The sequence below is a fragment of the Triticum dicoccoides genome, chromosome 6B, assembly GCF_002162155.2.
Source record: "Triticum dicoccoides isolate Atlit2015 ecotype Zavitan chromosome 6B, WEW_v2.0, whole genome shotgun sequence".
Taxonomy (NCBI): Eukaryota; Viridiplantae; Streptophyta; class Magnoliopsida; order Poales; family Poaceae; genus Triticum; species Triticum dicoccoides.
Genome location: NC_041391.1, coordinates 295,588,810 through 295,601,065, shown reverse-complemented (window position 1 = coordinate 295,601,065; position 12,256 = coordinate 295,588,810). Strand labels below are relative to the sequence as shown.

The following is a 12,256-nucleotide window of genomic DNA, read 5'->3' as shown; positions in this document are numbered from 1 at the left end:
GCGCTCGCGTGCAAGGTGTTCGATGTAATGCCAGTGCAGAGCCTCGTTGCTGCATTCTCGCTATGATATCCAATGCGTCCGATAGAATGCCGCTGTAAAGATATGCTGCTAGTTGTGCGCATCAACTTCTATTTAATGCCCTAGTTGAAGATACTTTAATGTCTTTACTACATGTGACGTAATCCTTCTCGTCCAAGCACGATCTATAGAATGAATAAATATGGCAATGTTAACAGAGTGGATTTCTGGCTAACTCAAGCTTCCGGAGAATAATGCTCCGCGTTCTCTAATTATAAAACAACTAACCTTGAAGAAATGTACATATTCGATCAGTATGTTAGTCCATCCGATGAGAATGTACATAGCTGACGACCAGGAAATAAAACCATATGTGGTGCTGTTTGAAATAAGCAAACACAAGATCTCTGCAGTTATGCTTTCCCCCTTGTGCTTTAACTCTCAGTTTGTATGTTCCTGCATTGACTTCTCCCTCATAATTTCTTTGTTTCCTTTAATCAGATCTTCCAATTCTTAAGGAGGTTTTAGCATCAAGTGGAGTATTCAGCAGCAAATGGAAGGTCAGCCTTTGAACTAAATGTTATGAATTAATTGATTCCCTTCTTGCGTTTTTATACCAGTCTTGTGTTGATAGGTTTCATGGCCCTTAAGTGTCTACTTATAAGTTATAACACCGCCAGTGAAGGAAGTAATGCATGGATTGACTATGCATTCCCTTTTTCTTGCAGAAACAAGAGGAATTAGTTTATGTGACGGCCTACGACATCCTCTTCGGTCAGGTTTGTCAGTTACTAGGTTCTTTGGATCAGTGTCTAACCTTCTAATTGTTAAGTTCTAACCTTGTCGCTATAAAACAGTTAAACTTGAGTTATGGAATTAAGCACTAGTTTGCCATGTCATTCGCTTGATCAGTCTTGTTGTTCTGCTTCTTCTTCCCATTCAAAGAAAATCTGACATGAAGTAGCATTCGTAGGAAATTGCAGTTTCTGGATCTGTCGAGGAGTATATTATGCTACATAAAGATACTTTTAGGACTGCTCTTCAGAAAATATGTGTTAAAAGGAAAGTCAGTAATGTTGAGGATTTGTTAAGCGAGAAAACTACAGGTATCCTTCTCTGTTCTCTCTGACATGTTCCTTTTGTAGTAGGTCATTGACTGTTCCTCTAATATGATTGCCCCTGCTTCTCTGAGCCGCCTGATGATCTTGACCATCCAGATCAAATGCATTCATTTGATCACATAATTCTCTGTACACGGCATAATAGATTGTGTCACAGCTGAAAACTTGAGTTTTTTCATATGCAGCATCTATGTGAGGTGTTACAGCTATGAACTTCAACTATTTCATATGCAGTGTATTATATGAGGTTGTTTTCTTGTGTCAACGCTCAACACTGACTTTCATGCTAGGTTTGAGACTTTAAACATTTTTTATGTCGAGTACTTTCTGACCCCATATGATAATTGATAAGTTCTGGTTAACTTAGGGAAATCTGTCAATTGTATTTTAGATAGTATCCTTCAAAAGAACAACTAATAAAACAATAGCCATTTTCATACTACTTGGAAAAAAACAGTTTAATTTTCAATATTAGATCACAACCGTGTCCTGGAGAAGGTGCACCACAACTGCTGCTGTGCATTTGCTCAATTTTGACATGTCAGTGATATGCCATCCTCATTATACATAAATTAAATGGTACTAGCAAAGTTTTGTGCATGCAATGCTGTTTATTATTCTTTTATTTCTGCAGTCAAACCGAAGCCCAGGTTTGTTCGTGTAAACACACTCAAGACCACAACAGGATCGGTTATTGAAGTACTAAGTAAAATGCACAAGGTACTTCACCTATCTTCTACTCCCTCCGATCCAAAATAAGTATCGCAGTTTTGAACTAAGTTAGTTCAACCTTAGTTGAAAACTGCGACACTTATTATGGATCGAAGGGAGTAGTACTGTTTAGCAAGCACGTTTCTCCAAGTAACAAGCCTGCTGTCCAATGTTTCTTGGTATAACTTAGATATCACTTTCATGCTCTGCCATTCTTAGTGATACTCGAAATTCACCTATTGGTAGGTTGATAAAGATGATATGGTTCCAGACATGTTGGTGCTGCCTCCTGGAACTGATATGCATAAACATCCATTGGTCACAGATGGAAAGGTGTTTTTGCAGGTGAAGCCTTGTGATTCTGTAGCATCTGCATCTGAAAGAAACCTTATCTAATATCATTTCCTCTCTCACTTTAACCTGTTTGCACAGGGAAAAGCAAGTTGTATGGTGGCAGCTGCAGTGAGCCCTAAGCCGGGTTGGAAGGTTAGTGTAGTTTATTTAATCACACTAGTTCTTATCGCATATATTTATTTTCGTCTTGCTAGTTGCAACCATTTGAGCTAAGTGAAATATTTAATTTTAATTACATTTCGATCTTTCTTAATTGATAGGATTTTACAAAACAATATTCTGGACCTTAGTATTGCATCTTTAGTACTAGGACGTAAAATTGTGGCGACGAGGAGTTTTCTTGGAAAAATAAGTTTTGAGGGATGCCCGCAGTGTAAAATATAATAATCCTGAAATTTATCACTTAACAATTTGTATATCGTTGTCAAAGTTTGCAAAAGTCTATGCTTATTTACTATGCTTCATGACTCATGATTATGGAACGAATGTTGCATTCTGAGCAGTTGATAAGTATCACTCTGGTTTGTATCACTTTACATACTTAGGACTTGTGTCATGTCAGATCATTAATTTCCAGTTGAACATTAAACTTAGGTTATTGATGCATGTGCGGCTCCAGGGAACAAAACAGTCCATCTTGCTGCACTCATGAATGGAGAAGGGAGTATTATTGCTTGTGAACTTAACAAAGAGAGGGCCAAGACATTGCAACATACTGTCAGAAGATCTGGAGCAAACAGTATCCTTTCTTAAATGCTTTATTATTACCTCTAGCTCTAGTGATCTCGCAATTATATATTTCCTAGGCATTATTTTACTGTTAAATCGTGCTTTTCACCTTGCATTTTATCTAGGAAAAAAGTGTTTATAAGTTCGCATAATTTCTGCAGTAAAGTAAGTACCTTGTGAATTCTTTTGACCTTCAAATACAAATCCCCTGCTAACCCGAGTGAGGTTTCAAATGCTTTTGTTTTGTGACAGTAGCTTTCATATGTTTCTTTGACATTTATTCACAAGGGCACAAAACTAACAGCATTCCATCTTTCAATCAGGCATATCTTTGCACCTTCTTTGTGTATGTGGAAATGATCATGCATTCACTTGTCTTCTGGCTACTTTGACCCAACCCTTGATATCATTTTTCTCTAAAGTGTAATACACAAACCATTATGTCAAGGGGGTCGCTGTGATATATGTGGACTATCTATGGTGATCATTTCTTTGTCTAATTGTATGTAGTCTTTTCCTTCCAATTTGCAACTGTATCCACCTGTTCAACATATACTATGTTACAAAGTTTGTGACATGATACAATAATCAGATTTCTTAACCAGTTTTGTAGATATTGAAACAGTTATTGGTGACTTTTTGAATATAGATAGCAATGATCCGTCATATGCAGAGGTTTGTAGTACTTGTGTTGTTATTCTTACTATTGTTAGAAAGATTAGATTCATGTATTGAATTTCCGGTATTGACATCCATAATGATCTACTCCCTCCGTCCCATAATGTAAGACGTTTTTTGAGCCATGGGACGGAGGAGTATTGTCTATTGATGAAAACTTCAGACAAGCATACATTTTTTGAGCTTTCCATTTGTCTTGTCGAACAATCAACCCTAATTGTGTTGTGTGCTTCAATACAATGATGGTTGTGCAGGTTCGTGCTATTCTGTTAGACCCCTCTTGCTCTGGATCTGGAATCTCTACCGAGAGACTCGACCACTTGCTTCCTTCACATTCTATAGGTAACTGTGTGCTATGGAGGCTGCTCTTACGACATATATGTACTTCTCATATTCAATATGAAAACTTCGAATCTGCATTGTGTGTTCATACCACATTGAGTTCATCCTAGTTTTCATACCACATTGAATCTTCTCGTATTCAATGTGTGTTCATGCCACATTGAGTTCATCCTAGTTTTCTCCGCAAACCATGAAAATGAACTTCTATTTTTTTTCCTGGACAAAATAAGAAGGCTAAGGTTCTGTTAGCATCTTATGCAGTCTGATACTCTGATGGGTCATCCGGCCTTCTGTAGTTCTGTAGTTGGCACAGGGGCTTTGCTTGCTTGGTCAATTTTGACCCGAAATAGTGAAACATTTGAATGTCAGGGATGTTTCTTAAGGTCTACATTTTTTCAAAGATGCAAGTGAGGGAAACAGATTCACCCCACCACCATTATACCAGTATCCAACTGGGACATTTAAACTAAAGAAACCCTGTTCTGCAGATGATCAGGATGATGCAGGTTCAAGCGCAAGGATCCGGAAACTGTCCGCCTTTCAGCGGAAAGCTCTCTCACATGCTCTATCATGTAAGTTCCTACTCTACTCGGTCTGTTTAATGATCGCATTTCTATGGACAACTGTCGCAGAAACTGAAGTGAAAAGCTTCCGTCCACGTCTGCAGTTCCCTCTGTAGAGAGATTGGTCTACAGCACCTGTTCAATACACCAGGCAGAGAATGAGGATGTCGTCAGCTCTGTGCTACCTTTAGCCTCATCACTCGGTTTCGAGCTCGCTACCCCATTCCCTCAATGGAGGCGCCGTGGCCTTCCGGTCTTCTACGGAGGTATGTTCCCTTTCCCTGAACAACTCAAATACGCTTCTCGATGACCTTCTGTTGGCATGAAATTATACACCCTCACGGCTTTCCTTGTTTGCAGCCGAGCATTTGCTTCGGACAGACCCCGAGGATGACCTGGAGGGATTCTTCATAGCGCTGTTTCTGAGGAAAGCAGCCGCCGCTGATGCTTTGGAGCCTAGCGAAGACGGTGGCGCGTTGGGAAGGAAAAGGAAACGAGCTTGCACAACGCGAAGCGGAGGTCTCAGGGCGTTCAGCTCCTTGAGATTGTCCAGGATGGACGTGCTCTGCTCCATCTGGGGTATATAGAGATGTTGCCCTAGGATCTTTGAGCGATTTCTTTTGGTAGCGGCAGCTGAACGAAGCCGGCGTTGGACTTGTAACTGAATTTTGCATTTTCTCGATATGTAGGCAGAATTGTAAACTACGGCCATTGTGCACGTTCAATTTTGAAGCAATTAACATCGAAAAAGAGACGTGTATTACTACTATTGCACCCAAGAACACGTTATCATCAACAAGAATCGGAAAGGAAATTGTGTCAATTCCTATCTTAACGAGATGTATTTTTGACTGTAAGATCAGATTAGGCGGCTGAAAACTCTGGGTACTGAATGCTAATCCTTAGGGGATCCCCCCCCCCCTCTCCTGCGACCACGTCGCCCCGCGGGCGGCCGGTTGTGTCCAGCCTCCTCCTCCGCGCAACTCTCCCTCCCCCTTCCTCCCTGCTGTCGTCGCCGGCGCCCGCTGCGGGCCTGGCCCGGGCGACGCTGGTGGCGGCGGCCCCCTGCCTTTCCCCTCTCGGGTGTCCACCGGCGTGGGACGGGGCGACCTCGGGTGGTGCTTCTCGGCGGCGACGGTCCAGCGCGGCGGCGGGGGCTCCTGACGCGAGCGGGGGCGGGCTTCTGGTTGGCGGCGGCGCGGTCTGGCGGCGCCCGCTCGGCCCAGATCTGGGCCCTTCGGGCCCTATCTGGGCCTGGGCAGGCTGGCGCGGAGTGGGTCTGCTTCGTGGCTTCCGGGAGGCGGGGGAGCGGCGATGAGTGGCAGGGTGCTGGCGGCGCCATCGCCGGCTTGCTGCAGCGTGGCGGCGGGGCTTCGCGGGCCCGTTTCGGGCCTGGCCGAGCCAGGGGTGGCCTGGCATGCCCTGCTGCCGCGTCCGGACGGCTACCGCGACAGTGCCGGAGGCTCTATTCTCCCGCATGACGGCGGTGGAGATGGTTCCCTCCCGTTCGGCTTCGGTGTTGCTTCTCCCTCCGCAGGGCGCTTCTCTCCGGTCCTCTTGGCCTCGTGTGGGTGTTCGCAGTGTGGCGGCGTGGGTGGCGGCGCAACCGCGATGGCGCATGGTGGTGGGCGGCGGTTTGGCTGATCGGCTCCGGTCCGTTGGGCGGTGGGGATTGGAGTACGGGAGAAATCTTTGCCGGTCTTCGGCTCCGATGCGGTGACACCTACGAGTGCCACCATTCCTTCCTGAAGGGTGTCGGTGATATCCATCCCCCACGTCCCTCCGCGTGCCGGGGAAATCCTAGGACATGTCCGGGCAACAGCGTCATCGGCGTCGCTTTCCTTCTTGGAGGTGCTGTTTTGTTTGCGGTGGTTCGGAGCCTCGGGTTGTAGTGGTTTGTCTCTGGTGGGCGTAGCGGTGGCGGGTCATCCGCGCTTGTCGAGCTGCCATTGTTGGCATTTGCTTCTTCTTCCTTTTCTTTTTGGCTTGTTGTGCTGTTCGCCCCAGCAATCTGTGGCACCCCGGCTCAGAGCGACCGGTTTACCCTGCATTGCCAGCCCAGAGACCTTGTCTTCTGGCAACACACAACAACATGGCACAGAATACAACCGCTTTACTCATGCTAGCGGAACATAGTTCATATTACAACAGTTAGGGAGGCCAAGCGGCACACATGGTGCGTGAAAGTGCAACTATCCCTAGGTGGTTTTGGTAATTCATAACAACATATAGCTCATTGAGCTAATGCTATTCCAAGACTATTATTTCAGGAAAGCTCAATGAATGGCATGGCATGGATGATGAAAGTGGATCCCTCAAAATACTAAGGACAAAGGATTGGCTCAAGCTCAAAAGCTCAAGACTCTTCATTTTATATTTTAGTGATCCAAGATCACACTGAGTCTATAGGAAAAGCCAATACTATCAAGGAGGGACGAGGTGTTGCTTAATGAGCCTCTTGCTTCATGTGCTTTGTGATATGCTCCAAAACCCTCAACTACTTTCCCACATCCACAAATGACCTAAACCCAAAGCCAAAATCGGTCACACCGATTCTTCCTATCCGGCGCCACCGATTCCAAAAGTCATAGTCACTGCCACAAACCCTAAGCAAATCGGTCTTACCGATAGGGATCTCGGTCTCACCGAGATGGGATTGTAATCTCTCTGTTTCCCTTCATAACGTTTCGGTCTAACCGAAGTGAGCGATCGGTCCCACCGAGATTGCAATGTAAACTCTCTATTTTCTTTTTGTAACATTTCGGTCTCACCGAAAAGAGCAAATCGGTCCCACCGAGTTTACCTGACCAACTCTTTGGAAAACTTATTACCAAATCGGTCTCACCGAGTTTGTGTAATCGGTCTTACCGAGCTTACGTTATGCCCTAACCCTAACCGAATCGGTCTCACCGAGATGCATGTCAGTCCCACCGAAAATCACTAACGGTCACTAAGTTTACTAAATCGGTCCGACCGAGTCTGTTGAATCGGTCCCACCGAGTTTGGTAAATTGTGTGTAACGGTTAGATTTTATGTGGAGGCTATATATACCCCTCCACCTCCTCTTCATTCGTGGAGAGAGCCATCAGAACGAACCTACACTTCCAACTTACCATTTCTGAGAGAGAACCACCTACTCATGTGTTGAGGCCAAGATATTCCATTCCTACCATATGAATCTTGATCTCTAGCCTTCCCCAAGTTGCTTTCCACTCAAATCTTCTTTCCACCAGATTCAAATCCCATGAGAGAGAGTTGAGTGTTGGGGAGACTATCATTTGAAGCACAAGAGCAAGGAGTTCATCATCAACGCACCATTTGTTACTTCTTGGAGAGTGGTGTCTCCTAGATTGGCTAGGTGTCACTTGGGAGCCTCCAACAAGATTGTGGAGTTGAACCAAGGAGTTTGTAAGGGCAAGGAGATCGCCTACTTCGTGAAGATCTACCGCTAGTGAGGCAAGTCCTTCGTGGGCGACGGCCATGGTGGGATAGAAAAGGTTGCTTCTTCATGGACCCCTTGTGGGTGGAGCCCTCCGTGGACTCGCGCAGCCGTTACCCTTTGTGGGTTGAAGTATCCATCAACGTGGATGTACGATAGCACCACCTATCGGAACCACGCCAAAAACATCCGTGTCTCCAATTGCGTTTGAATCCTCCAAACCCTTCCCTTTACTTTCTTGCAAATTGCATGCTTTAATTTCCGCTGCCTATATATACTCTTTGCATGCTTGCTTGAATTGTGTGATGATTGCTTGACTTGTCCTAAAGTAGCTAAAATCTGCCAAACTCTAAAATTGGGAAAAAGGTTAAGTTTTTATTGGTCAAGTAGTCTAATCACCCCCTCTAGACATACTTCAAGGTCCTACAAGTAGTATCAGAGCTTTGGTCTCCATTTGCTTTGATTTCCATAGCTTTTGATGGTCATAGCCTTGGTTTCACAACCTAGGAGAGTATGGCGTCTAGCGAGGGAAATTATCACCGTAGAGGTCCTTACTTTGATGATACTAATTTTGCTAGTTGGAAGCATAAGATGAAAATGCATATTCTTGGACATAACCCCGCCGTATGGGCAATTATTTGTATTGGCTTGCAAGGTGAATTCTTTGATGGGAGAGAACCGAACCGTGAAGCTAATGCGGAAGAATTGAAGATGCTGCAATACAACGCTCAAGCTTGTGATATCATCTTCAACGAATTGTGCCCCGAAGAATTCAACAAAATAAGCCGTCTTGAGAATGCAAAGGAAATTTGGGATACTTTGATTGATATGCATGAAGGTATCGAGTCCGTCAAGGAATCAAAGTTCGATGTGCTCTAAAGTCAGCTTGACAAGTTCAAAATGAAGGATGGTGAAGGTGTCACTGAAATGTACTGTAGGCTTGCTCTTATCACAAATGAGATTGCCGGCTTAGGGAGTGAAGAGATGACCGACAAATTCATCATCAAGAAGATCCTAAGATCATTGGATGGAAAGTATGATACCGTGTGCACGTTGATCCAAATGATGCCAAACTACAAAGATCTCAAGCCAACGGAAGTCATTGGAAGAATTGTTGCTCATGAGATGTCACTCAAGGATAAGGAGGAACTTCACAACAAGTCAAGTGGTGCTTACAAAGCCTCAAGTGAAGCCCCCACATCATCAAGTGAGAAACAAACCTTCAATGAAGAATTGAGCTTAATGGTGAAGAACTTCAACAAATTCTACAAGAGTAGAACCAAAGAAAAAAACTCCAAGTCAAGGTCTTACAATGACAAAAGATCTTCTAGTCGAGAGTGCAATTGCTACAATTTTGGGAGACCCGGACACTACTCCAATGAGTGTACGGCACCCTACAAAAGAAGAGAAGATTCTCCAAGAAGAAGAAGCAAAAGAGAAGAATCACCACCAAGAGAGAGGAGGAGTAGAGATGATCGTTATGAACGAAGACCCTCACAGAGAAGCAAGGATTCGGAAAGGAAGGACAAGTCATCAAGGAGCTACACAAAACGAAGACATCAAGCTCATGTTGGTGAATGGGTATCCGGCTCCGACTCCGACAATCACTCCGAGAGAAGCTATCACTCCGACTCCGAATATACTCAAGATGAAGGTGTTGCCGGTCTATCACTTGTGTCAACCAACTCCTACGACATATTTAATTCACCAAATGAAGGTGTTGGAAGATGCTTCATGGCCAAAGGTCCAAAGGTAACACATCCTGAGTATGTTGATTTCAATAGTGATGAAGATGCCTTGCTTGTGGACGATGATTTACTTGTTGACAACTCTAGTGATGAATACTATGATGAAACGTCAATTAATCATGCTAATCAAGATAAAAAAATGACAATGATAAGGAGAAGATTGAGCTTCTAACTAAAGAACTAAACACTCTTAAGTTGGCTCATGAAACTATCTTCGAAGATCATCGAGAACTTTTAAGGGCTCATGAGAAGTTACGCTTTGAAAAGCTCAATCTTGAGCAAGAGCATGAGTTCTTAAAGGCAATTAATGATGATCTCCGCAAGAAAAGTTCTTCTTACATTGCCAAGCGTTTACTCTTATCTACTTACATGCCTCAAGTCAAGTCTAGTAACAAGTACAAGAAAGATACTTCCTCTAGTAGTAACAATGATAATGTCAAATCCAATATTGTTGCTTCTAGTAGTTCTCTTGATTCCATTAATGATTCTCTTAGCCAAGTTACACTTGAGCAAGAAAATAGCTTATTGAAGGGAATTATAGAGAAAGGTGTTTACAAGAGCCTTGCCGGGAGTAAGCAATTCGAGGAAATTGTACGCAAGCAAGGAAGGCACCGGAAGAATCAAGGTGTTGGTTTTGAACGAAAGTTCAATGCCAATGGAGTCGAGTGGTAAGAAGATCAATACCCCAAGACGAAGTTTGTTCCTCAACAAGAGAAGTATGATCCTACTTCCTTCAAGGGAACACAAGCTCAAGATGATCTTCCACCACAAGACCACAAGAACAAAGGCAAGGAAAAGCTTCAAGAAGATATTGATGCATTTGAAGAAGCACCTAACGCCTCGTTCAAGTGGGTCCCCAAGACTACGTCGAGTTCTACTTCATAAAGTACAACTACAACTCCAAGGATTCCCATCAAGATGATGTGGGTCTCGAAGAAGAAGAAGTAGAGAGTTCTTGAGGGTGACTCCGCCAACATTCTTCACTCATATCATTATGGCAAGAACAAGTGCAATCAACTTCCACATCTTGCACTAGTTCAAGGAGTCACAAACCCTCATGTTGGTAAGGTAAGGGACAAGGTAACCTAATGATTTCATGGACATCATCTTGTGTGTGCATCACTCTATGTCTATGGATATTCTTGTTTCTTCCTTGTGGGACTAACCCATGCAGGTAAGTTGAAAGTGCAACTCACTCCAAAGGATTGCTCCAAATGATCTACATCAACATTGAGCATCCACATCTTCAACACCTACATGAAGTCATCATCGACAAAACCCAAGGTTAGTTCATCCCTCTAAGGGGGGATCTCACATCTAGGGGGAGCTTAACTCTAAAAATTGAGTCAAAGCAACTCTAATGATGTGAACACATCAATGCATTATGTAAAAGTGGTAACCCCACTTGAGCTTAAACGATGAGTATGACCTATGATCAAAATGTTCTCATTTGACTCCTAAGTCAATATACTCATATATAGATGACCTAGTCATCGCCAATTGTTTGATAGATGCTAGAATTGGTTGTGCATGCTTTGCCACATATTTCATTTGCCATCTTATTGTGTGAGCATGTTGGTGCATATTTTACTCATTCAAGGACATCCACTTGTTGCTTTGATTGTTTGGTTTCTTTTCTTTTTGCCAAGTGGATGGACAAGAATGCCCAAGAACCTCCTTTAGCTATCTATGCTTTTCTCGTCTCAAACTCTATTCATGCTACATCACAAAATTTGATCAAGTCAGATTCGAACCACTCTGGGTGAGGAGCACTCGGAGTCCCTGATTCGTCATAGACTTAAACTTCCAAAACCTCTTCGTGATTCTCGGTCTGACCGATTCCTCCATTTCGGTCCTACCGAGATCATTAAGTTGATCTGAGTTTTCAATCTCGGTGCAACCGATTCGAACTTTTCGGTCACACCGATTTGCTGCAACTGAACACAGTTATGCATCTCGGTACCACCGAGTTGTTCCACTCGGTCACACCGACAGGGTCGGGCTATAAATAGTCACGAGCAAAATTTTGGAAATTTCTCCGAAACCCTTCGCCCGCGCAATAGCTCGCTCTGCCATCGGAGGTCTCCGGATCGTCTCCTCGTCGCCAGCAGCCTCCTGTCGCTGGTCTCCGCCACCGTCAACGGATTTCGTCCCCGCCGTTGTCGCCGTAGCGAGTCCACCGCCAAGTGAGGGTATGGACTCGATCTTTGTGCTATCCATGTCTGATTCCTAGCACATTGTATTCTTATTGAATCTTGCCACGATTGAGATACTCCTATCCAGCTAGAGTAGTGCGTAGATTAGATGAGATTCAAATTTTTAGGGTTAGGTTTCCGCCGAAACCATCTCGGACCCACCGAGTTGAAAAACTCGGTCTCACCGATTTGGCTTATGCCATTGCACTAGTGACTCTCGGTCTGGCCGAGAATTACTAATCGGTGTGACCGATTTGAGGATTCTGTGAAACCCTAGCAATCTCGGTGCCACCGAACTGTGACTCGGTCCCACCGAGATCATCAGTTTAGGTTCCACAACTGCTTCGGTATCACCGAG

The 12,256-nt window shown here is 44.1% G+C and overlaps 1 protein-coding gene across 1 annotated transcript in view; it reads left to right on the top strand.

Moving 5' to 3' along the window:
• Positions 1 to 5,266, top strand: part of LOC119325792 (28S rRNA (cytosine-C(5))-methyltransferase-like) — a 6,131-nt gene extending 865 nt beyond the window's left edge. Inside the window, exons 2-13 of the mRNA XM_037599520.1 lie at positions 520 to 578; positions 747 to 797; positions 992 to 1,124; positions 1,774 to 1,859; positions 2,097 to 2,195; positions 2,283 to 2,336; positions 2,799 to 2,943; positions 3,547 to 3,608; positions 3,866 to 3,953; positions 4,442 to 4,525; positions 4,621 to 4,782; positions 4,877 to 5,266. Of these exons, the coding sequence (XP_037455417.1) occupies positions 520 to 578; positions 747 to 797; positions 992 to 1,124; positions 1,774 to 1,859; positions 2,097 to 2,195; positions 2,283 to 2,336; positions 2,799 to 2,943; positions 3,547 to 3,608; positions 3,866 to 3,953; positions 4,442 to 4,525; positions 4,621 to 4,782; positions 4,877 to 5,103 (1,250 nt within the window). The 3' untranslated portion in view covers positions 5,104 to 5,266. The remainder of the gene's footprint in view (positions 1 to 519; positions 579 to 746; positions 798 to 991; positions 1,125 to 1,773; positions 1,860 to 2,096; positions 2,196 to 2,282; positions 2,337 to 2,798; positions 2,944 to 3,546; positions 3,609 to 3,865; positions 3,954 to 4,441; positions 4,526 to 4,620; positions 4,783 to 4,876) is intronic.
• The last annotated feature ends 6,990 nt before the right edge of the window (positions 5,267 to 12,256 follow it).